The sequence below is a fragment of the Setaria italica genome, chromosome V (assembly GCF_000263155.2).
Source record: "Setaria italica strain Yugu1 chromosome V, Setaria_italica_v2.0, whole genome shotgun sequence".
Taxonomy (NCBI): Eukaryota; Viridiplantae; Streptophyta; class Magnoliopsida; order Poales; family Poaceae; genus Setaria; species Setaria italica.
Window position 1 is genome coordinate 43,283,349 of NC_028454.1, and position 25,373 is coordinate 43,308,721.

Here is a 25,373-nt window from a genome sequence, read left to right on the forward strand (position 1 = left end):
TGGATTTGGCTTTTCTATTTTTGCCTCTCCATATGCAGATCTGGTTGCCCTTGTGGCCAAGATAACGTTTCTTGCAACATGTGATTTCATTTCTTTGAGATTTTAGCTTAGTTTGCTAACTTTTCTTGCTTTCTTCTCGACTTATCTGCTCGTGCTTGTGTCATGTCCATGATCCTTCTTTTGACGGATGTCGATGCTATAACCCTTCTTGAGATAGCTCTTGTGTTCTTTCAGCTCCTAGATAGGATATCCTTCAGATCTGTGCTTCCTTTATTATTATTTTATTCTTGGAAATATTATGCATTAAAGATCTCTTTGGTCTGAAGACTGAAGCAGCTAGCTACGAACCTTGAATTACTGAATTTCTTCTCTGTGTGTGTTTTGCGCTGCCAAGATTTCGTTCTCCAAGCAAACACAAAAGTAGTAACGTCTGGCATGCGTGTGCTAGGGAAATGTGTTTGTGCTTTTAGGATTAACATCGTATTTACCTGCATATATCAAACAAACAGTTAAAACTACGTGCCTGCATATATAATAAATTTCGCTGCTACATCAAACTAAACCTAAAGATTGACTAAACCGAGCTGCCAACAATTGTGTCTCTTTCTTCTTTCGTATCCGGTCTCAGTTGTGTGTTGGAAAGTTTGTTTGTCATCAGATTCATCACAGCGAACATGATCCAAGTGAAAAGTTCGCATGAACTACTGACCATCAATATCCCACTGATGATAATCTACCAATTGTTCTTGTGACCATGCACTTTGCTTATGAAAGTGAACTGTGATTGTGCGTGGGGATGGGGAGGGGGAAGATTGAGATCAAGAGAATCGAGAACACCACGAGCCGCCAAGTGACCTTCTGCAAGCGCAGGAACGGGCTGCTGAAGAAGGCTTACGAACTCTCCATCCTCTGCGACGCTGAGATCGCTTTGGTCATCTTCTCTAGCCGAGGCCGCCTCTATGAGTATTCTAGCAACAGGTGCGTAAACTTATGGACTTGGTTAATTATTATTCTCACTCCATTTTATGCTGTATTTTTCTTCTTAATCATTCAACAAAACTGCACATAGGTGATATGCTAGCTTTGACGGTAGTGTAGTTAGTAGCAAGCTAGCTTGGAGATGCAAATAATAAATCACGCATGCCTTGGTGCAACATTAATTATTTGCATCACCTTATACATGCATTGAAAAGGCATATGATGTACGCGGTGCCATATATATGCCCATATATCGGTATGTATACGTGTATATGGTTATATGTGAAAACTTCCAAAGAAAACCACATTATTTTAGTGAACTACACTGGTCAATTATGATTTTAGTTCCCTCTGGGTTATTTTTGGGACAAACAAATAAAACTCACTATATGTTAAATTTTGAGTAATCACTTTAGTATAATGAGATCTGAATATATTTTCGATTAGCAATAAATTACCGTGCATGTTAATTTTTGAGTAATCGCTTTATTTAGTGATGAACTGAACACTCGATCAGCAGTAAAAAATACTCAAGATAAATAGTCAATTTCTGGTTAACATATAACTAGCATGGCGATTAAACACACTTGTATGAGTGAACCCCAAAACAAAGTCTTCTCATCATTTTGCTCGACATGATAAGCATGATGACTTAATGACTTGGTAAGGCTGGTAACTGATGATCGTTCCAAGTTTTCACCAGTGTGGCGATACATGTATACTCCCGCGCATTTGGTACCTTGCTGCGTTTGTGCAATGGATATTAAACAAGCCTACTACTTGTGTCATAGTTTGGGACTCCGGTGGATAACTTCTTTTCATTCATTCACGAAATAAAGCGATATTGTAGTATGAAAACCCAGCTCCACAGTTGCAAGTTGCCAAGTTCTAGTCCTTGGGAAACTTCATCATGCCGTGCCATGCATGCACTCATGAATCATCACAAGCATGGGCCTAGCTCCCTGAAAAGGTTCTTCCATTTCATGTGCACACTGCACAGACGTCGCTCTCTAGAGTATGCTGCGTTGCATGGAGATGGAAACTGTAGATTCTCCTGCCTTCCTTTCCTTGGTGGTGCTAAGGAGTTTAAGAACGCCTTTGACTGCTTGTGTTTTGCACCGAGTCTTTAGGACTCGGCCATTCAAATGATGCCCATTTATCTACCAAGTCTTTAGGCTTTTATTTGCATCTTTTTTGTGTGCAACGTGTGGCAAGGCAACATATATTTATACATGCACGTCTCCTACTTGTTTTTGTTTTTAGTGATTTTTGGAAATTTGAACTTTGTTTTGTGTGAAAGCTTGTTAAATTCTAACCAGACCTATTGTGGGACATAAGTCCATGCGCAAAGATGAAACTGAGAGAATCTTTTTTTTTTCTTCTGATGAGCAAGAGCTTTGACTTTATTTGACAATAGTTAACATTTGTATCAGCGTGAGGTCGACAATAGAGAGGTACAAGAAAGCCTCTGCCAGCACTTCGGGAACAGCTCCGGTGATAGATGTCAACTCTCATGTAAGAATAATGTCATTTATTTTCTCTTTTTTAAAAAAACATTATTTATAATCAGATACAAAGCTCGGCATCATCAACATCAAAACCCCAAAGAGTTATAGCTTTGATATATAACTCTTTCTCTTAACTATAATATACTCACGGCTGATATTGTGAATTTTTGGCTGCTTCATTTTTATTTTCTGCCCACTGGAATTTTCACAGCAATACTTTCAGCAAGAAGCGGCAAAACTGCATCAGCAGATACAAACCTTGCAGAACTCAAACAGGTATTAAGCCACCGAACTAGTTTCTGTTAACTTATCTCATTTTTTCGTGTCCATAGATAAAACAACATAGATTCATTGTTCAAATCCTTTCGGTACATTCTACTTGTCAGGCACCTGATGGGTGAATCAATTGGCAATATGACTGCAAAGGAGCTCAAGAGCATTGAAAGCAGGCTCGAAAGAGGCATTGGCCGAATTCGATCCAAGAAGGTAAACATGCATGGATCAAAAAGCCAGTAGATTTAAAGTTATTCCGTTGAAAAATCTAAAGCCGTCGTCGTAGGAATTAACAGCGCTGATGTTTAACTGCACGTGAATTTGACACTGCAAAGGTCACCTCCCTAACAGTATATACCTTTTTTGTGTGTGTTTCAGCATGAGCTGCTGCTTGCAGAGATCGAATATATGCAGAAGAGGGTAAGTTCATTCAGACACTTGCTGGAGGGAGCTGTCGTCACAAGGACTCACAACTTTATGTCATTGCTATCCATATTCCTCCTAGCTATATTATATGAAACATGAACGTGGAAATATAATTCCACGTGGTGCATTTTTGTTGGCAGCGCTCCTCTTTAAACTGCTCTGATCTTATCTATGTGTGTACAGGAAGCAGACCTGCAGGGTGAGAACATGTTCCTGAGGGCCAAGGTACTGATCATCACTGCTTGCTTGCTAAATTAGGAAGAGAACAATCAATGACATAAAGCAGTAGTACCCCTAATCTTGATCGAATGGGTGGGTGTTGATCGATCGAACAGGTTGCAGAGGTCGAGCGAGCTGAGCAGGAGGCGGCAGAAGACCAGCAGATGGCGCCGCCGCCGGTTGGAGCGACGACGGCGACGACGGAGCTGCAAGCGCTGCCGGCGTCGTTCGACCCGCGCGGCTACTACCTCCAGGCGCAGGCGAGCATGCTGGCCGCCGCCTCTGCTGCGTCGTCGTCGTCGTCGCAGCATCATCCCCAGCTGGGGCAGGAGCACCACCACCTGCAGACTGCCCTCCACCTCGGGTACCACATCAAGGTCGACTCCGCCGCCGCCAGCAAAGGCTTCATCTAGCTGAATTGGTGCACGCGTGCATCTCAGTGCTCGTCGATCGACGACTAAACGACCGGTGATCATTGACCTATTTGCGTCAGCTGCTAATAACTGCGGCTGCATGCTACATATACATATATATATAGAATAACGCGTCGATGTCAAGTATACGTACGCTGACGCTAGCTGTGTGTGGAGAACTGCTGCTGGCAACCGGTGTGGATCAGTTACTTCAGTATGGCTACAGACACAGTAAGCGTGTGGTTTGTTCTCAGGTCACAGTAGTTTGTGGTTAGGCATTGCTGGTTTGCAGTTTGACCATGCATGTATGGTGTGATGAATGATATCGTCATCCTGTCTCGGTTATGTGTGCCTAGCTAGATGATCTGCCTGCAAAACAAAAAAAGGAAAAAAGAAAGAAACTCTGAAACATATACTAGTATTATAGGGGAAGAAAAACGTGGAGGCTGCTTTATGGGCTTCTGGCCCATGTAGAGAAGCTGTTGGGTTTGTGAGGCCTGACGTACCGATCGGCACGGCAACACTTTCTCTGCATTCATACGCGTACAGCGAATAATAGGTTTGATCATGAATAGTGAACTATTCCTACTTATCATCAGGTAATCCAGCTTAGTATATATGCAAACCTTTTTCGTTCAAAAGCAGGTTATCTTTGCCTAGTCGATCGATCGCGCGGCCTAACTCTAAACTAGGATCAAGATTCATTAGGAGTGTGTTCTCTTTTTAGGGGATAAAAAGGGTCCCACGCTGACTCATTAGGAACTGCGTCAGGCTCCGGCCAGCCACAAATCAAACCGGCCAACAGCTAGCTAGCTGCCGTCCTGCCCAGAGCTATTGCTTCGGTTAGGGCCTTGTTTAGTTGGGGAATTTGGGAGGTGCCAAATTACTGTTACAGCACTGTAGCACACTGTAGCGTTTCGTTTGTATTTGTGAATTATTGTCCAAATATTGACTAATTAGGCTCAAAAGATTCGTCTCGCAAAGTACAATAAAACTGTGCAATTAGTTTTTAATTTCATCTACATTTAGTACTCCATGCATGTACCGCAAGTTTGATGTGATGGGGAATCTTCTTTTTGCATAGTGTCAAAGTTGGGAGTTGGGAGTAACTAAACAGGGCCTAGGTTTGGTTTCGTCAAACCATTGCGGCTACGCGAATCCTGAAAAGAAAGTTCTGCTCAGTTTCTTCTCCTGTTTTTCTTTTGTGAAGAAGGACGTGTAATGGGTTATGACTTATGAATTGTGATGACATGCCAGCTGATCAGAAATTAGATGGGCTCAGATTTCAGAAAACTACACAGCTCGGGTTCAAACCATGACGTTCAGACGTACGACAGACAGGGGTGCCTTCTATACCACTGACTAGCCAACTTCCATCCGTTGAATTCATTCACATATATTCAAACAATTCTCTCCTATCGAAAAAAAAAAACAAACCGAGACGTTTCTTTCGCAGACTAATCTTTTATTAAAAAAAATACAAAAGAGGCGTTCCTTTGGCCTGAACATTGCAAAATCAATGTAATGTACTCATCCATTCCATGGAGCGAGAGAAATCACATGTTCATCTTTGTACCGGACGCATGGTAAACGCTGTACTGGAACTGAACAGGAACCGCCGTATCTGTATCCGTAGCTGTCAGTAAGCGAAGCAAGGTTAATGCATTGAAAAGGACTTGAGCACATGTATGCACGACACAGCTAGTAGAGGTCCGCCGCGCCAAAAATCCTGAGCAGGAATAAAAATCGGATCCACACCGTTTCTACTAACTAATGGTGACTGTTCCAATTTGGCGAAAGAAGATAAAACCAAATTAAAAGTGCCTGTTGGCCTGTTTTTGTCCATGGTACACAGCTGGACAACAACAACAACAACTCAGAGTAACTGATGTGTGGTAGAAGAATGGCAGGTCATTTCCTCTTTTTTTTATTGAACAGATGGTACAGGTCATCTCTTAATGAGACAAACATACATGAAACGTATACGAGCTGGTAATTTCGGTGTTTATGTGAGCGTCTGCATCTGTTCCGTGTTTCGTTAAAAAGAAAAGAAACAATATTTCGTTCAAAATTATTTCCAGTAACGATCTCAAAATATATCAGCTGTCGCTCATAATTTTTTCTTTTTTGCAGTAGCACGCACGTCTCTGTCATCCAGCGAAAGCCTACTATCCTCACTACATGACGCTTTCTGATTTACACCGATGGAAATAGGTAGCAGCTGTGCTAGATTATCTTATAATATATATATGATTAGCCTTGTGTAATCAAGCTAGCTAGCTCCATAGCCATGATTAGTCATGATCCATGCAACCCATAGCTAGGCTGTGTTTTGGATGAGAATGAGCCCGGCCTCCAGGTGCCTAACTGGAACTCGTGTTCCGTTGTGGCCGCCGCAACAACACGTTATGAGTGTGTGCCAATAAACAAATGCAGGCGCCTCACCGTCTGCCTGCCTGTCTGATTGCCTCCAGTGCATACGTGTACATGAAACCTCCATTTGTTTTTGTTTTTTTTTTAAATTTGTCCAGTCAAATGATGACCAGGCCAACCCTAGCTTGATCGGTTTAGGAGAAACATATCACAAAAATGCCTCAAATGTGTACAAAGTTGAGTGGTTTTTTAGGCCTAATTCCGAGGAAGCGGCGGCCGCGCAAGGCTAGAATAAGAGGCTCTCGAGACAGTGTGTTCCAATGATTGAAAAACTTAACGCGGCCAAAATTGGCTGCTGAAATGTCGACGGCTGCGCATGCTGCTGGAGGTGGCGAGGCGATTAGCTTTGCGCGCGTGATGAACGGCCCAGATGGAGAGGAGCTGGCTAGGGGAGCGGTTGCGCTTTGCTAGCTGGAGGAGTCAACGCCCCCTCAAACGGACACCTTAGATTCCGTTAACTGAGGCTGAGTGCAAGAATTTTTTAAACTATTACGACATGGCTAGGGGTACACAAGAAAAAAGCCCAAGATGTTCGATAGTTCACGTTGCGTTGAATGGTTTTTACTATGCGTGAACTAAGATGATCCTAGTCCATGAACTCTGTCAATATAAATTTGTAAGATATTAGGTATACACATGATTAATATAAAAAAATAAAATTGTATTGGTTTTCTGGAAAAGAAATCATTGAACAAAACAAGGAGTTTGAATGAAAGTGTGACAAGGCAATATGAAATGTATTTATGTAGATTTATAGACCAATATTAGCGCAATAAAAATACAAGCATTTTATTTCATGAACAATATTCGATATTGATTCTACAATTAATGGCATATCTACTATGAGGATTTGAACTGTGTAGTATCTTAGAGATATTTTCTTTAGATGTGCCATCTTATATATTGATGGCCTATAATCAATATATGTGCTTGGCTACAAGTGTTGCTGAAATCCTCACGGGTGCACGTAGCAAAACGAGTACCGGAACCGCAAGGAAAAATACAAAACAAACGTAATAATACTTGAAAGGAGGAAAATTTACAGAGGAAACTCCAGAAGCGGAGAGACCTCAATCATCTTGATTTCTGCGCGACATATACTGGAGGGAGAGAGAATCCAAAGCCCTCCTTTGGGTTTGTCTCTTCCTCTCTCTCGCCTCCCTTCTCCCACCCACCCCTTCTCTCTCGCTGTGGGTGTGCTGTGGAGAGGAGAAAGGGAGGAGAGCTAGAACCAAACACCAGCAAGAGCTGCTGCCAACCCCTGCACAGCCTGGGCTTTCATTACTGATTGCCCAACTATTACCTTCCCTCTTTTGTGATTAGAATCAACCATCTATCCCTTATATATCTATCATCCCGGTTCTTTGTTAACTCTCTTCGGTTCCAGATTTCCCAGGCCTCAAGATAGGCCTCTGCACCTAAGCTTGCGGAGTAGCTGCTGTTCTTGTTTTCTTGGTTTCGTAGTTCTTGGATTTTTGTGTTCTTAGGTCTCTTATTTTCCCCTAATCTTGCAAAATCTTGTGGAGAAGTTTGTTGTTTCGCTGTTTGGGGACCATGGATGACAGGATTCCACCGCCGTCCCTCTTGCAATACTCTCCGTCTCCTGTTCATTCTTCCCCCCATCCCCTCAATTCTCTGAGGTATTCTTCCTCTGAAAGAGAAAGGTGCGTGTCTGTTTCGCTATTTTGCTCTTGATTTTTTATTTTGTTTCCCGCGATTGTTTTCCCTATTGTTTTTGGTCAAGTTTTGTTTTAGTTTTTGATCCTGCCCTTTCGGAATCTTTCTGAGGAGCACGAGATTTGATGCCGCCCGTGGAGATTTCCGCTTAATTCTAAACTTCCGGATGTGGTGTTTCGCCTTGATCAATGCTGCCGAGATTGGTGAAGTAGTGATCTGTAAAAATAGGGATGTTTGATGATCGCTCGCTGATAGATTTGTTTCTGCTGTTCCCCAACGACGGCTGCTAGGGATAAATAGGAGCTGTATGTTTGACTGGCTGCTAATGGGTGTAATTTTTTTTGTGTAATAAATCGCTCATTGGCGATGGTCACATGTAATTTTGATTTGATGGATCATGCTGTATCAATCATATCGAAGTTCTTGTTATTACATTTCATTCTGTGGGCTTATAGTTATTTTAGATCCTTCAAATTATGCTTTTTTGTGTATCAGGTGATAATTAAAACAGTAGTGGCTACTGCGATACTAACAGCATGCTTGTTTGGCAGATATCTGGCTGAGTTGCTTGCAGAGAGGCAGAAATTGGCCCCATTCGTGCAAGTTCTTCCTTTCTGTACCAGGCTCTTAAACCAAGGTTTGTTTCCTTTGCCTCCAGGCATTATTAGTGTTACTGGTTTATGTATTTTTTTGTTACTTTAACCATTTTGTTTGTTAATGGTGTGATACATTCATTATCACAAGTTGCTATGTTTAGTTTTCTTGAAGTCTTTTAGGTTAGGGCTGTTAATCATGCATTCCTGTGAACTTTGATGATTGCCTCAGCACTTTGTCTTCTTGGATTTTCTGTAATCATATCATACTATTGTTGTTCAGAGGAGTTAATTAGAGGATTGTTTTGACTGGATTTTGTTGTTGATTCATTTTTCAAATATCCCAACATACTATTGCCTGTTACTTTATTTATGGTTATAATAGGGTAATATTCCGTTGAGTTCTGGCCCTAAACAATATCTTTTTGTTCACATAGTTGACTTCACACTCTAAGAAATGGCTGCTGTTATGTCAAAACATAAATTTTTATCTTAAGAATGGTCATTGTCCAGCTTATGCGTATCTTAAGAATGGTCATTGTGCTGCTTATGTCTATTTTTAGCAAAGTTGAGGTGTTTACTATCTCATTGGCACAGTGCATTAGTTCATGTCATTGTACAAAATTTGGAAATCCCACATACGTTGCTTTTGCCCCAGTTTAGAGTGGCATACAAAGTATTAATGTCATTATTATTTCCAACTTATATGTATCATTGTCTAATTGAGTTAACGCTCTATTTAATGCAGAGATTTTGCGGGCATCTACTATGGCGCCTAACCATAATTTTGTTGAACCTGAGAGAATTGAGCATGGTAGCCCATTAAGGTTACCTGGCCACCCAGTGAATGGTCAGCCAATGGATCTGGAGGGCGGCTGGTCAGGGATGCAAACAGAGGTGCATATCAGACAACTTTTATTCCTTTTTGTATTACATACTTGTTTGGTCATTGGATTTATAAAGTAGAATGCGAATAGGTTTTGGACCTTGCATATTTTATTTGAGTATGCTATGCATTTTACTTTGGAGCTGCCACTTATTATGAGCAATCCAACCTACCAATAGAATAGTTTTTTTTACACTTGGACATGGGGTTAAATAACATGACTTGTAAATTGTAATAGGGAGAGCATTAGACATGCCAGATAGTTTGGACACTTGGACATGGATTAAATAACATGACTTGTAAACTGTAACAAGGAGAGCTTTCAAAAAATGAAGATTATTTTTCCATGTCAGACTTTATTGCTGACAAACATGAAATGTTCTGTTAGTGTTTATGGAGATTAGTCGTTGTTTTAGATATTTTTGTCGAGGACCTAAATTCTTTATATTCTTTTTTCCTTAGCTTATATTGCCAGCTTCTTTTAATATGGAGAACTGCTCTATTTTCTCAGCATATGGGGGTTCTACAAGCATCATCAATGGGTTGGAATGGTGCTCCTGCACTTGCGGGTACTCCTGTTGTCAAGAAAGTTGTGAGGCTGGATGTTCCAGTGGACAAGTATCCTAATGTATGTGTAGCTTTTGTAAACTCTTTCCTTTTTTTTCTCGAACAATAAACTCTTTCCTTTTAACTTTCTTGAACGTGCTATGCCATATCTTAATGCTTTACCCTTTGGATGTGATTAGTACAACTTTGTTGGTCGTTTGTTGGGGCCCCGAGGTAACTCCCTGAAAAGAGTTGAAGCTTCAACGCAATGTAGAGTTTATATTCGAGGACGTGGTTCAGTGAAGGACTCTGTTAAGGTAACTAAATGCCTGTTTTAACTTCTTTTTTAACTTCTTTTTTTTAATATTTCTCCATCTAAATAATATCATTGCTGTACATTAGAATCATTTGGCTTTTTTTGAATATACCATGTATGCTCACAGTTCTCTTTATGTGGATTTTTAATTATATTTGCACATGATTAATTAGCAAATATATTGCATCACTGATATCATGGACAAACTTGTGGCTGGCCCTTACTGATAAGCTGTTATTGCGCAGTTAATTTCACTCAGCCGCATTACATTAAGCTTATGTTGTGCCCCTTCATGCAATGATAGTTACACGGGAGGTATTTTGGAAATTGCTAATTAAGGTTAAAATTGTCCGTTTCATTTTAGTATCAGCTGCTTCAGTTATTTCTTGTATATTAAGCTGCAATCTCGGGCTCAGTAATGATGCAATTTCTATTTAGGATTCGTCTGTGACCCACAAAACAATGTAATATCAATATTTGAAGTTTAGTGAGTTTTGTTTCCAGTTTCAATATAATATCGGCATTTAGAGTCATGTAGAAACGCTATTATAGTTTAGACGTGGTGTGTCAGCATTTATGTGATGCAGTTTAGATGTGTTTAACGACTGTATTCTTTATTGACAGTTTATAATAATTTACCTCAGAAGTCCATAGTTACATTAATGAGCTGGAAGGACCCTTGAACCTTTTTATTTATTTCTGTGGCAACTAAGATAGTATGGTATTGTGATCATTGCTTTCTTGTTACATCTAATTTGTGGCTCAGTGTAATAAGTTCTAGATCTAAAGTAATTTTGGGTTCATTACTTTTTCATACTTCTACTTTACATGCCCAGTCTTGATGCAAATGTCCTGAAATAAAAACTGATTTCATTCACAGGAAGACAAGCTGAGGGATAAGCCTGGGTATGAACACCTCAATGAACCACTGCATGTGCTTGTGGAAGCAGAGTTTCCAGCAGATATTGTTGATGGGCGTCTAAATCAAGCTGTGTCCATCCTAGAGGATCTTCTGAAACCAATTGTATGTATCCTCATTCCTCTTTGCTGACATTCTATATAGTAACTTTGATATGTAGTGTTAGCTAACTGGAGCTGCTGTTACTTGTTAGGACGAGTCCATGGATTACTACAAGAAGCAACAGCTGAGGGAATTGGCAATTCTAAATGGCACACTGAGGGAGGAAAGCCCAAGCCCTCACCTCAGCCCTAGTGTGTCCCCCTTCAACTCCACTGGGATGAAGCGTGCGAAAACAGGGCGGTAATCCCGATTCCGTAAGCTTCACCCTCCGAAATCAATCATGGTTCAATGCCCCCATTACAAGCTGCTGCTGCTGTACTGCTGGAGATGATTGGTGATGCATATGCTGGGATCATCAGTGCTGCTGGCCTATGCCTGTCATGATCTATGCTCTTTATCGACAAACAACATGTCTGTCCTTGGACGGATGGTCTCCGTGGGCTTGTGTTTGACTCTATAATTATTTATTCTTTGTGCGCCTGACTGCCTAAGTATTAACATTATTGGTTTGGGTAAGTTAACAAGGCCTGGTTGGCCAATCACTCTAGAAGCTGGGGTTCAATTGTGTCGGACAATAATAAGGGTCTCGTTGGGTGTACCTGAAATAGTTGTAATATGTCAAGTGCTGATGCTTTTGTGTGGTGCTAGTTCAAGACAACCAGACAGCTCTAGTTGAGGCAATGATTATTTGCATTCACATATTGATGTCTTTGTCATGCCTTGTACATGGATTATCATCTCGTCTGCCTGAAATGAGATCCGTGTAGATCGTCTCTATGGGCAGCCTCCATGTTTTATTGTGTCTCATGATGGAGATGGGCATTTTTGCTTAGCTGCAAGCTTTTGTTTCCATGTTCCTTGGGCAGGTTGTGGCCAAGATCTCATGTGCAGGGTGGCAGTTCAGGCCATTAAAGTGCCGGCAGGCCAGGGCTACAAGCCTGGGAGTGGGGCGCCGAGCTGACCTGGCATGAAAGGCCAGTGCTGCTGCAGCAGCAGAAAGGCTCTCTCAATCATTCGCACGGGCGTAAAACGTCATGGATCTTTCGCTGGATTGCTCGTCCTGCCACCTTTTTTCCATGTGGTCCTATGCACCAACAGATTGTTTTCGTTTTGCAAATCCTCCCCAGGTTTACGCCTTTTTTTAGACAGAATTACTGTGATTCCCATTGGGCTGCTATCGAAATTGACATGCCATTGGAGATTTATGGAGAGCTTTGGTTTAGTACTTGGCAGCAGGGGGACAAACGGGCAATCCTTGTGGAGAAATCAGATGCCTGACGAATGGACTATGACTCAAAAGGATAGCTAGAATCCTCGAGTAGCACGGAAGCAGATTTCCCCGTCACCTATTATTCATCTTATTCGACAAGCTGAAATGGACGTGTGCGTTAACATGACACTATTCAATTGCAGCCTCTCCCACGGAGTAGGGAACATCGGTCAGGAAATCCAAACACCAGCAGCATTTCGCTTTCACCTGACGTCGGAATCGCTTGAACTTTGCACCATACAGGAACGGCGATCGTGTCGATCAGCGACGCCGGAAAATCAGGGTTTCCTTCAGCAAAGCAGCAAGATTACCCAGAAAAAAAAACAAAGAAAAACAGCATGATTGAGTTGACAAGATGCAAACTTGCAGTCAACCTATGGGCGCAATTTAAAAAACCACGTCCTGCCAGATATTTCGATGCGAATTGTCGCTCTCCAGAAGCGCGCAAAAGGGGTACCATCGACGGCGACGTCGTGGGTGAATTGAAATATCACATGGTGTCGCATCCCAGCACATGGCTGAAAAAGTAATCGGTTCGAGCACCAAACAGGCCAGGAGTATCGGGCAGCATATCTCATGAATCGCTCAAGATATTCGCCGCTAACAGCGAGCGAGCAAAAGGTCAGTTCAGTTCCCGCAGGGGCACGTGCAGTGTGCCTCCGAGGCCTTCTGGTTCTGAATATATGCAGTTCCTATGTGTGCCGCTTGCCCTACATCCGCCTCCACTTGTCGAGCTCCTTGGATGTTGCTTTGATCAGCTTCCTGGTGCTCTCCATCAGTTCATCAAACATGATGTCGAACTGCTCGCTGCAAAATGTTTGACAGGATCTTGTTAAAGTAGGATATTGACTGTTGTAAATTTCTTTCCGGTGCATACATGAAATAAGAATACACCAAGTACAACCTAACATGTCATCGTAGAACGTATTTAGAAACTCACGAAATTCAAACTAAAAGTAGGCAAAAACATTTTGATCTCTGACTGGCTAAAGCCACTCATAAGTAAAACTCAATGCTGAAAAACACACATCAGAGTAATAGGGATGAAGTCACTTTGTATTAGCATGAAGCAGATCGGTCACTTACTCGTAAGCAAGGCTTCTGGAGTTCTGGAATGGTCTCCTGATGTTTGAATATCTCCCACTTTCATCATATGCAACGCCTTTTCCGAAACCATAGCCAAAACCTATTCCTATTCCACATCCAGCACCAGCTCCAAATCCCAATTGTAAACCAGGGAATCCAGCTCCAATTCCTGCACCTGTTCAGAGAGAGATGTAAAGTGAGAAGGAACAGAGCAAGCGATTCAGTCACATCAATCCTCAGACAATCCAAACTAAGATGGCTTCTAATGTTCTAAAAGTGAGAAGGAACCGCTAAAAAACTGTGAAAAGAAACAACACAAGATAATTGCATATTTGGTGACATCAGCCATCGCCATCTAAACTAAGACAAGTTCTGCTGTTTCCAATCACAGCATGCACAATGTGTTCTTGGAAATGGTACCTATTCTATGTGAAGTTCAGCCTCTGAAGGAGATCACATATTCACATCGTGCACATAACAGAAAAAGGGCAAAGAACAATGAAGATGCACACAAAAATTAAGTAATAACTTATCATACATAGCGAACAAAACCACAATGGAAAACCAGACCACAGAGTACAGACATCAATTATGATAATCATGTAGCTCCAACAATCTCTGCAATGGAGTTCAGAACTTAAAACAATAGAATATAAATAAATTATGATAACCAGACAGCTCCAATAATCTCTGCAATGGAGTTCAGAACTTAAAACGATAGAATACATAGCTGCAGCTACTCCATTCCTAACATAGAATCAATCTAAGAATAGCAGCGGGATACATGACTAAACATATTATGAAACTCAAGCTGATAATGAAATCTCTTAATTCATCAGAAGCTGCTTTGTGGGGTTTGTGTCAGCTTTGTACTATTGGAGGAAATGAGGCAGCTGTTCCTTCTCCCCAGAACAACTGCTTTTCTCTCTGAGATACTGGGTCTCAGTTCAGCATTCATCTGCACCAGCAGACGAAGCAGCTCCTCTTTTTTCTCCTCAATTTACTTCCTCATAAGGTCCACCAAGGATGCCTACTACGAGAAGACTCGCATGAGTATCTACGCTATTCTTCATTGCACTCTAGAAATACTCTAGGCTCTTGCTTGTTTCCACAGGCCTCCACACCTGTGGCAGCAGGCTCCAAGCAAGGAGCAACCAGCAAGATGATTCTTGTTTGGCGATTGAGGATTACCACCAGAACCAGAGTAGAAGAGGTGCCTGGCAGAGAAGTCTACCACGGGTATGAAGGATGAGACTACAACAGATGGCCGAGGCTGCAGCATGGCGCAAGGGCTGCAGCTCCAGTCGTGGGAACATGCGGATTACACCACCTGAATCTTGCTAGCAGATTGAAGAAACGCTGGTGCCCCTAAAGCCATGATCAATTGCAAATATGTCCTACCCAACGTGATTAGATGATGTACAGAAAAAAAAATGCAGCAAAATAGCAGGGATTTCTGCCGCGACCACCATGTCGCCTATTCCTATGATATGATCCTTTCTACATAATAAGGGGCCGCTTTGCACACAATAAACGTTGATTTCATTTGTAACAAGCTTGAATTTCGACACTTTGTGAGCCGACGCGTTCGCCGTTTTGTCAAGGGACTCCCTCCCGAATCCCCATTCCATATCCACCAACGGCGCGTGGGAAAAGTGATCCAGCATATCACAACAGTTCCAAACTTCTAATGATTAGAGTAAACCACTAACAAAGAACCCAAAAAATGTACGGTTCTCGGATTAAAGATCGAACCGCGGGAGATAAGCGTGCCTAGCTGGACCGTTAAAATCCTCATGTAAGAGCACTCCAGTTCGCGGGTCTGGTACGGTGCTCCGTGAACGTGTCTATGGCGGCGAACCGGCGGCACACGAAGCAGCACGAGAAATAAACATCGGAGAAGGGTCACGCACCTCCGACGAGGCCGAAGCCGATGCCCACGCCGCAGCCGGCGCCGATGCCGAAGGCCGGGCCCAGCTTGCCGAGCGCGTCCGACCTCGCCACCGGGAGGCTCCACAGGGGGCCCCTCCTCCTGCCGCCCGGCATCTCTCCCAGAGTCCCAGTCACCCACCTCGCCGCTTCGCCCGCTCGCTCGGTACGCGCGCCCCCACCCTCACCCTTCGAAACGAGGGGAGGATAAGTCCTAGACCTCTCGAGAAGTGGAAGGGAAGGGAATGGAACGGTGCGGCAGGGGAGAGAAACGATCAAACGCCAGCGGGCCGGTTGGCCGCGCCTCGCCGCCCGATCAGGCTGGCGATTCGTGCGCGCGAAAGAATAGCAAAAAGGTTTGCGTAAAGTTCGCGGACAACTACAAAGGCCGACTCATCGTGGGCCGAGGCCCACCCCTCACCTGCGCCGTGGCTGCGCGGGCTAGAGAGCCTCGTGAAGACTGAAGAGAGCGTAGCTGCATGTGTACATATGTATTTCTATGTCAGACTCATACACCATAGACAGATATAAAGATTGTGAAAACTTCCAACGATCAGAAGCCAGGAACCCAGAATTCAGTATAAACTTGATCCTGTGTAGGCCTTGTGAAAATGTGCCTTCTTATCATATCAGTAAAATGATGATCTTTACAGCTTTCCCAACAACAATTGAGCTCAGCTGCCCAGTTCGGGCAGCAGGGGGAAAAAAAATGGGGAACAATTTACTTGGCAGGACGGTTGCTCAATCAAAAGGCAACTCTTTACATCAATTACAACAAATGGCGCCCTCGATCTATGTGCTCGTCAGAGCTCAGCAGGAATGGAACAGATTACAGGCGATTTGGTGAGCAGTAAAGAGCTTGTGTGAGTGTTGGGTAGACATGTTACATGATGTACGAAGTCGGTCAGAACTCAGCATCTACGCTTCTCCCGGCGTTTTCCAGTTACAAACTAACAATTCTCGACAGCATGTACGCTTCCTCGAGCTCCCCGGCCAAACCATCGTTAGTTTCCTGCACGTGAAAACAGACGTTAGCAGAGCAGGTGAAGAGGTCTATTTTCCATTCCAGTGCTAATTTGCACCTACAAGGATATAATATAATACCACAGAGTAAAGCAAAGAAATTTCTCGGTAATACCAAAGATGGACAATTGTGTAAGAAAGAAAATGTTTGGTTTTACTGTTTCTTGCTTGACAGCACCCTACCCGTAAATTCATCACGTTAGTTCTTGTTATGTACTGATCCAATGCACCGTCTCCTCGGAGAATTTTTGCCCCACAGCCTGGCCTATCAGCAGAACCAATTGCCTCCTCATCAACCACAACAGCGTCTACTCGCTCATTTCCTGCTTTCTCATCTGGGATCTGCTTAAAAGGAGACTCAGAATTTATGGATCAAACTTGAATCTGGTTACAGAAAGGCTAAAGAGGCCTACCTCATACATGGCCTCCAATAGAATGGTTTCCAAGATGGCTCTTAAACCACGAGCACCAGTATTTTTAGCTATCGCCTTCTTAGCTATTAACCTCAGTGCGCCATCAGTGAAGTGCAGTCTAACCTGATGAACCAAAAGTTGCAATACAAGATTAGTAATTGATCGATACGAGAAGATATGTTATAATGATAAGTTTTGGCAGGCTCACTTTGTTCAAGTTAAACATTTTCCTGTATTGTCTGGAAAGTGAATTCTTTGGTTCCGTCAAAACCTGAAAGGAGATCAAATCATTTCAATGAGCTTCAGCAGGCAAGAGAACCTTTTTTATGAAAACCATGTAAAAGCTTCTACTGGAGTAATTAGTTATCGTCATCATCATAACAGGTCAGCATCATTGCATAAACCTGCAGCATGCTACTTATACTCTTATCTGAGTACAATTGTTTAGAACATTAACAGCATTGAATAAAGAAGCAGCAAAATGCTACATTTTCCGGAGCTACCTGAACAAGCTGATCTTCATTAAGAGCTGCCAGACTAACTAGAATGGGCAAACGTCCAGTGAACTCTGGAATTAAACCATATCTTACAAGGTCACCACTCTCAACCTGTCGATGCAATTGGATTATCCAGTTAATGAGTACTTCGTATGTGAGGAACAATTTTTGAGACATAAAAGACTGTTTCGTAGTATTGATGCAAAAAGATTTGATAATATGCTTACAGATTCTAACAAAGATGAAGTAATCATTGGACTGCTAGCTCCAGAACTTCTCATGTTTGTACGAATAGGTGCCCCAAATCCTATAGATGAATCTTGGCGCCTGATTCATGTCAGAAGTTAGGGTCCAATTTCTGTGTGCAATTTTTTTGGAGTAACAAATCTACACATGAAATCTGCAATACCTTTCAGAAATAGTCTTTTCCAAGTCTACAAAAGCACCACCACATATGAAAAGAATATCGGTCGTGTCTATCTGCATTATCATGAGATTCTGTTACAGGCATGTCACGCTGAAAACAGTGAAGAACGAAGATGGACTTATTATGCCCATAATATCTATGCAAATAGTGACAAAATGCAGAATATTTATACTTTGCGCACTTTACCACAGCCAGTTATTTGGTTGTCATGAAACACTTTTGGAGTATCAATACTTGCTTAGTTCACTATGTACTCTAGTACAGTATCCTTTTGAACAAAATACTATCTAAAGAAAACTGTTTGCATTCAATTGAATCCAATTTTGACCCATATGATATACAGCAAATGTATTCATCAAAGACCATGTACAGTACTAGAGTATGTAACCTGTATACTTTCACTGCGAGAATTCTTGCGCGATCCTTTCTCAGGAATACTGACAACCTGCATTAGAAACACCCGTAAGTACTCCACATAAACCGCATCAGTACTGTAGTCTCTTGACAGGCTGCTCCAGTCAGTCAAAGGTAGCTTACAAACTCCTAATTCTGAAGCCATCAAATAGAAAGGCATGTAACATGTGTGCTTGTGTGGTCACTTACAGTTCCTTCTAGGATTTTCAACAATGCTTGTTGAACACCTTCTCCAGATACATCTCTACTGACATTTGCACTCTCAGCCTGGAACATGGCACTATTTAGAAACCTCAAAAATTAAATAAGCTACCCAAAAAAATTTAAAGAATCAGTACCTTCTTTGTTATTTTATCTATTTCATCTATGTACACTATCCCTTGCTGGGCAGCTTGAACGTTATACTCAGCAGCCTGAACAAAATTTAGAATGTCATGAGGATCCTGGAATGGTCTGGTTTTCTTATTATTATTTTCCCTGTCCGTGGATACATTTTAACAACCAAAGGAAAGGCATAATGGCCAGCCACACGTACCACTAGTAACTTCTGCAGTATTGACTCTACATCCTCCCCTACATATCCAGCCTGTATAATGCAGCAAAGTTTAGTTATGGTTCCAAATTTGAACTCGCATTCTCAGTTACTCCATAACTTCAGTGCAATTAAGATCTCCACATGTCCCTAACAGACAAACATGATAAAAGAGGAGGAAGAACAGATGGAAACCATAAATAAAAATGCCAGCTCACTGATGTTTCACAAAAATTACTTTCCAGTTTCCACATAAGCTTAAATGCGAGTGGTAACGTATGATACTGAAGAATTGTGTAAAATTTGAAATCCAGAATAGTGAAAGAGAACAAATGAATTTAGCAGCAATATCATGTGTCGAGCATTCATGAATCAGTTAATGCATTTCAGTATGGTTCTTTCCTAGCCATTCAAAAGAAAATAGTGTTTGTACAACAGTAATGAACTTGCCTGTGTTAATGATGTCGCATCAGCTATAACAAATGGTACATTTACAATACGTGCTAATGTTTTTGCAAGCAATGTTTTTCCTGTCAGCAGACAACATGGAGAAAGATTTAACTGTCAGCTCAAATTTATAGTAACTCTAATTATACTCTAATTATACACGTGTAAGGCAACCTTGGAGGTATGGAAGATAAGTTTTTAAGGAAAAAGAATACTAACCTGAGCCTGTTGGGCCCATCAGGAGTACATTGCTTTTATCTATTTCTACAATATTTTGATCATCTTGTGCAGCGTCAGGAAACCCAGAATTGGCAACAGATCTGGACACAAGAGCAAGACATACATGTCAGGAAATGGGCAGGACATAGCAATCAGCAACTTGCATTTACATGCAACCGTATGGGTCACATATTACAAATGGGTAACAAAGCTTAGTAACTTGTCGTTCATATTGTGGAGACATGTGTAAAAATCAAAACTACGGAAGATAAATTAAAGGGAGAGACTAACTCTTTCTGTACATTTGCATTATATATTCTCTTGTAATGATTGTATACAGCTACTGATAGCACCTGCAAGGAAAAGGTATTTGCAATAAGTAATTGGAAACTATACTTTGCTCTTAGAAAAGGATCACAGTGCCCACTTAACTCCTATCAAAGAGCAAAAAGGATCATAGTCAATTTTAACAAGATGTGTCACCAATTACTTATTTGATATTTCAACAAAAAAAAAACTAGCACATCAAACATGTTTTAGGTTGTTTTACAAATATAAGTAAAACACTGCCAACTCCTGCCAATTTAGTTCATGACTTATCCACAGGCAAAGAAATATCTTTTACACAAGTCATGCAATTGAACTGCATAATTTGGTGATTTCAACATTCTATCACTCTCTGCAATTAGCTGTGTTGATAATAATTTGTCAAGCAATTGATGTACCAATAAAACCATTAGCCTTCATGTTAAATTTCCACAACCAAGTTTAGGAACTCCTGCGATCGGTGCCAAAATCCATCTCATCAAGATGTGAAGCTACTATAGTACAATGTAACTTTAAGACCATAAACTTGAAAAGAGGGCACAGTGCCAGTACTAGCATAGGATGATGAAAATGTGGTAGTTGCGTTAAGTGACACACTGACAGTGACACATATGCAGAATTCAATCATCATTAGCTCATCAATTTTGGCAGGCCCCATCAGAGATCTAGATCACACAATACGAGTTCCATCAGTTCAAACCAGAAAACAGAAACAAACGAGACCACAATGCAATGCAATGCAATTCTGCATTGCTTCAGTTATTCATAATTTCAGGAGTCCCAAAATTCGAACTCAAGTTAAATTGCAGAATTAAGTTACCGCACTATACAGCCTCAGTATTGTTTCGCTCACAAGTGCACTAAGTCACATTAAGCCAAAATTCGCACCAATTATGAAAAAAGAAGGCAGAATTGGGGACATACGGGGCACCTTTTTTGCCTTGGCCTGGCCGATAACGAACTCGTCAAGCCTCCGGCACATCTCCCGAGGCGTCGGCAGCTCATCGCCCAGGCTGGCTCCACCCCACCACTCCCTCTTAGGCGAAGCGCTCGTACCCTCCCCTCCCGACGATGAGTCCCCGCCGTTACCGCCGCCGCCGCCACCTCCACCTCCTTCCTCCTTCTGTCTCCTCCTGTTATTTTTCCGTCGCGGATGATAGTGCGGCATCGGCATCGGGGGCGATTGCGGCAACGGGGGGAACTCATCCGGCGGGCGCTCCGATAACATCCTCTTGATCCGATCGGCGAAGCCTCCCCTATCCGCGTCCTCTTCCTCGCCCCCGATGGCGCCGGGGATCTCGAGGAACGCGCCCCGCAGCGGGTCGATCCGGTGGGCGCGGAACAGGAACGCCGCCCGGCACGCCGGGCACACACCCTCCCCGTCGTGTTTGTGGTTCTGGGAGGCATCTACGACCCCTGCGGCGGCCGGCGGTGGCGCCGGGAGCTGCTGGAGGGAGAATTGGACCGACATGTGGGCGTCGCAGCGCGGGCAATTGGCGTCGGCCCGGATCCGGCTCCCGCCGGAGCACCGCCGCACCGCCGACGACGCGAGCGGCGCCGCTGCATCCCGAAGCTTCGTGAAGGTCCGGAACATGGCCGAGGTGGGCGGAGCCGGGGAGGAGGAGGAGGACGCTGGTGGAGAATGGAGATAGGGGAGGAAGTGGGAAGTGGGTGAAGGTTCCTGTTTTTATACGGGCGGAGGTAGTGGGAGACTGAGATTTGATTGGGGAATCTCCAGCCGTCGGATGGGGTGACGTGGAGGAATCCGGAGGCGTCGGCTCCGGAGCAAACCGTCCTGCGGCCCGGAGCGGTTAACGGCCGGGTCGCGTGGGAGGGTGTCGCGGGGGCAGAGAAGAGAGATGGAGGCCGACGCGTGGGACCACCAGCTCACGGGAGAGATCCGCTGCCATGTGGGGCACGTGGGGCCAGCCATCAGGGATGCCTTATGCCCTTATCTTATCTGCCAGGGATGGCCGCATGGGGGGTGGCGCTTTGCGTACCCGCGAGGCTTGCGCCGCGGTTATCGTTGGGATCGTCGCCCTGACTCATCCCCGGCCCGCGCGGGTGCCGTGCCGGAAAGGAGGAGCCATGCTCCTGACACGCCCTCCACTCTCGACGTTACAGCTGCTGTGGCTTCAGCCTTCACGTCTCTTTTCAGGAGGCCTCGATGCCGCCCATTGTTTGTGCAAAATCCAGAAATCCTATTCAGCATGTTAGCCAATGTGGCAAGCAGCCTATCTGGAACCGGAAGTGAGTGGGTGTGTTTTAATGCCTAGGCCCAACTCTCTGATCTTCATTCATGCGCAAGTCTCAAGTGTCAACGTCGCAAGTCGCAAGCAGTACGAGTAAAGCGAGGTTTTCGCTTTCCGATGGAGGATGAGCAGGAACCAAGGAGCATATCCCGAGCTAGCTGAGCCTATCATTGAATAGAGACGAATGGCTGACCGGTGTATTCGCTTTTCCATTTTGTTTTTGTTATTAAGCGCCTCGTGTTTTTTTGCATCACGTGCGCGCACATGACACGAGCTAGAACTGGATCTCGATCCCCTAGGTCCAATCGCATGTTGCGAACCTTGTTTACTATGCGCGGTGAATTTGGTTGGAAGATGGATATGGTTTCTCGTCTGACGTAGGACGCATTTCACTTGGAAAATCCAGAGGGAACACTAGCGGTTGGACCACATGGAATGCGTGAAGTTTTTTTTTTTAAAAAAAAAGGGGGGGGCATGCGTGAAGAAGGGTGGTTTTTGAGAGAGAGGGTCATACTGGGCTTTCCAGGGAGGCCCAAACGTAATCTGTTTTTAAGAGGAAGGGAATTTTGGAAGGCCCATTTGCGGTTGTGAACATACAGGCCTTTTGTTATTTTCACTTCATCATGCTTGCTTGGTAGACCTGGCCCGGCAAGCAGATAGTGGAGTACTGTAGTGGACGACACTGGACAGGAAAACAAAGCCAATTTTGTCTCCTTTTTTTTCTCTTTCTCTCTCCTTGCACATATTAAATCTTAAATTTTGTATGGATATAAATCCCTGCAGCATCTATTCATCCATATTTTTGGCTGAAACTTTTCATGCACCTTTTGCTGTTTTTTTTTCGGCGGAGCACGGGAGCACCTCGGTCGACAAAGACCAGCGTACGGGCAGGAGATTTTATGACAGCACAGCTCGTGGCCTCATTCTTTGTACCTTTTTTTGTTACTGCACTTCTTTCTCCCCGGGTGGAAAACGAATGAGATTCTTTCTGCTCAACTGATCAGACATGCCGTCGAGGACTCGAGGCTCGTCCACGCCTCTTTCGGTTCCAAAGGGAGAACTGGAGAAGGGGTTCAAACTGAAACCCCCGACGGAACAGAACCTAGCAGAGCAGAATAATCCGTTTTGTTTCCAGTGCGCGGGCCGGGTCTTCTTCGTTGCTTCTGTCGTCGACGGTCTCGTCGCGCTTCGCCACAAACATTCAGAACTCGACGGCAGAGGGTACAGAACCATTGGCGTGCATGCCATTGGATAGCTTGACGGGGCCCACCTCATCCCCTACCGTCCCACGTCAGCGCCCCCCGTGATCCCGCTCAACATGATGACTGTACCAAGCACCAGCACCATTCACCCGGGCGAAAAGGAAACTAGCCTCAACTAGAAGCGACGGTGTCAGCGGCAGTATGGCGCACGCGCATGGCACGTGTCACATCGTACCAGTACTAAAGGTGTGCATGGGTGCAAAAAAAGAGTCATCAAGGGCCTATTTAGTTCCCCAAAATTCCAACTTTAGCACTATGCAAAAGGAAGATTTCTCATCACATCAAACTTACGATACATGCATGGAGTACTGAATGTAGATGAAATAAAAAACTAATTGCATAGTTTGGTTGTACTTTGCGAAATGAATCTTTTGAGCCTAATCAGTCAATATTTGAACAATAATTCACAAATACAAACGAAACGCTACAGTATGCTACAGTGCTGGTACAGTGATTTTGGACAACCAAAATCAGGCAACTAAACAAGACTTAAACTATCTTCTCTCTCGCAGCCTCCGGACACGGGGACACAGGACGCTCACACTACTCACTACTCATCTGCCCCTGCCCGCCTGTGTTGACACGTTCGCCCGCCCATGCAAATATACAATGCAGCTGCTGGGGCGCATTTGGTCAGCTACTCCAAGAGTCCGATTGCCATGCCGTGCTCTGGAACACTACCCATCAAAAAGTTCTCGGTTCTCTGTTCCTGCGAAAGCAGAAGTCTTCCTCCGTCGGCAGCGAGACTGGGACACGCGTGAAGGGGTTAGCAGGAAGCGGACGCCGCGACCGGCTCTGGAAATGGTGGGAGGTGTCAAACGGTGCGTGCGCCACAGGCGCCTACGCGGACGTGTTCTTCAGAGTTCAGGCGCACCGCAAGCGCGCCCCCAGCGCGGCAAGATCGCGTGACTGTTTCAGAGTTTCGGTTCAGATACGGGCGGCCACGCCCGCCGGTCACGCCGTTTGGGTGGGCCGTCTGCCTTGACTTGTTTCTTTAATTTTTGTTCCCCATCCAGCTTTGATGCGCCGGCGGAATCCAATTGATCGTGGAAGTAGAAGAATTAGGTCTAGATTGGATGTTAATTATTCGTGGGTCAAAATTTTAAATAGCAAGCTTTATTTGTTGGGAGTACTACCCTTGTTTACTTCCCAAGTTGGGAGGTGCCAAATTGGCATTTTGCCATAAATGCGACACTGTAGCGTTTCGTTTATATTTGTGAATTATTGTCCAAATATTGACTAATTAGGCTCAAAAGATTTGTCTCGCAAATTACAACAAAACTGTGCAATTAGTTTTTGATTTCGTCTACATTTAGTACTCCATGCATGTACCGCAAGTTTGATGTGATGGGGAATCTTCTTTTTGTATAGTGTCAAAGTTGGGAGTTTGGAGGGAAGTAAACAAGGGCGAAGTAGGGTTTGTGCGGCATGTTGGACTCCGTCCTGTTGCTTTCCAGCTGACACGGCAGATGATGATTAATTACCACTTCGATTTGACTGCGGGAAGACGGTGATGGCATGCAGGTTAAAATTGCGTTTTGGGGGTCAATCGCTTAGCATTATTTACTAAACGCCAGAGAAGCGGAACTAAGCTATGAAAACTCTAGGATAATAGTGAAGTGACATTGCGTTCATCGCTTAGCTCAAGGAACATTGGACGAGGTGGTGGAAAGAACGGAGACTTTTTGTCCAAGATGCCTAATCCAAGTTCTCATCAATGCAGAATAAACATTTTAGAGTGGGCTTCGTAGTCCAAAAAAAAAGGAGTATTATTTACGGTTTTTTGGGTATGCAATGATGTAGCAGCTTCCTTGTGATCCGAGACGGTAGAGTGGTAGACAGAAAAGAGGACGAGGTTTTGCTCAGAAAACGAACAGGGTTTTGTTCTGATTGCTCAGGGACAACGTGACGTGTCGGTCATGAGGCACAAAACAAAAATTAGGTAGTGCTCATCTTCATCTTCATCCCGGAGAGGGTCACGCCGAA

General features: G+C 43.7%; 4 protein-coding genes across 6 annotated transcripts; 2 read left to right on the forward strand and 2 right to left on the reverse strand.

Moving 5' to 3' along the window:
- The first annotated feature begins 172 nt into the window (after positions 1-172).
- On the forward strand, positions 173-4,182 carry LOC101773682 (MADS-box transcription factor 21). The gene is made up of 7 exons (XM_004970773.2): positions 173-978; positions 2,412-2,493; positions 2,698-2,762; positions 2,873-2,972; positions 3,138-3,179; positions 3,369-3,410; positions 3,521-4,182. The coding sequence occupies exons 1-7, from the start codon at positions 797-799 to the stop codon at positions 3,815-3,817; spliced, it is 810 nt and encodes a 269-aa protein (XP_004970830.1). The 5' UTR covers positions 173-796; the 3' UTR covers positions 3,818-4,182.
- Positions 4,183-7,330: 3,148 nt separating this feature from the next.
- On the forward strand, positions 7,331-11,992 carry LOC101774348 (KH domain-containing protein At1g09660/At1g09670). 2 transcript variants are annotated; one of them, XM_004970775.4, is made up of 7 exons: positions 7,338-7,914; positions 8,479-8,564; positions 9,269-9,417; positions 9,918-10,034; positions 10,153-10,269; positions 11,149-11,292; positions 11,381-11,992. In XM_004970775.4, exons 1-7 carry the CDS (start codon positions 7,805-7,807, stop codon positions 11,531-11,533), a joined length of 876 nt encoding a protein of 291 aa, XP_004970832.1. In that variant the 5' UTR covers positions 7,338-7,804; the 3' UTR covers positions 11,534-11,992. The 2 variants fall into 2 exon arrangements, with proteins under 2 accessions (XP_022682681.1, XP_004970832.1); XM_022826946.1 differs by having other exon boundaries at positions 7,331-8,564.
- A 979-nt stretch (positions 11,993-12,971) lies between these two features.
- LOC101774752 (protein TRIGALACTOSYLDIACYLGLYCEROL 5, chloroplastic) lies at positions 12,972-15,809 on the reverse strand. The gene is made up of 3 exons (XM_004970776.3): positions 15,559-15,809; positions 13,646-13,820; positions 12,972-13,366 (listed from the first exon to the last, which is right to left on the reverse strand). Exons 1-3 carry the CDS (start codon positions 15,689-15,691, stop codon positions 13,270-13,272), a joined length of 405 nt encoding a protein of 134 aa, XP_004970833.1. The 5' UTR covers positions 15,692-15,809; the 3' UTR covers positions 12,972-13,269.
- A 339-nt stretch (positions 15,810-16,148) lies between these two features.
- On the reverse strand, positions 16,149-21,539 carry LOC101775159 (CLP protease regulatory subunit CLPX1, mitochondrial). 2 transcript variants are annotated; one of them, XM_004970778.3, is made up of 15 exons: positions 20,805-21,539; positions 19,838-19,899; positions 19,547-19,647; positions 19,331-19,410; positions 18,884-18,934; positions 18,687-18,761; positions 18,538-18,615; positions 18,323-18,379; positions 17,917-17,987; positions 17,735-17,834; positions 17,514-17,618; positions 17,219-17,281; positions 17,011-17,133; positions 16,781-16,939; positions 16,149-16,586 (listed from the first exon to the last, which is right to left on the reverse strand). In XM_004970778.3, the coding sequence occupies exons 1-15, from the start codon at positions 21,465-21,467 to the stop codon at positions 16,518-16,520; spliced, it is 1,857 nt and encodes a 618-aa protein (XP_004970835.1). In that variant the 5' UTR covers positions 21,468-21,539; the 3' UTR covers positions 16,149-16,517. The 2 variants fall into 2 exon arrangements, with proteins under 2 accessions (XP_004970835.1, XP_022682633.1); XM_022826898.1 differs by having other exon boundaries at positions 20,798-20,878.
- Between the last annotated feature and the right edge of the window lie 3,834 nt (positions 21,540-25,373).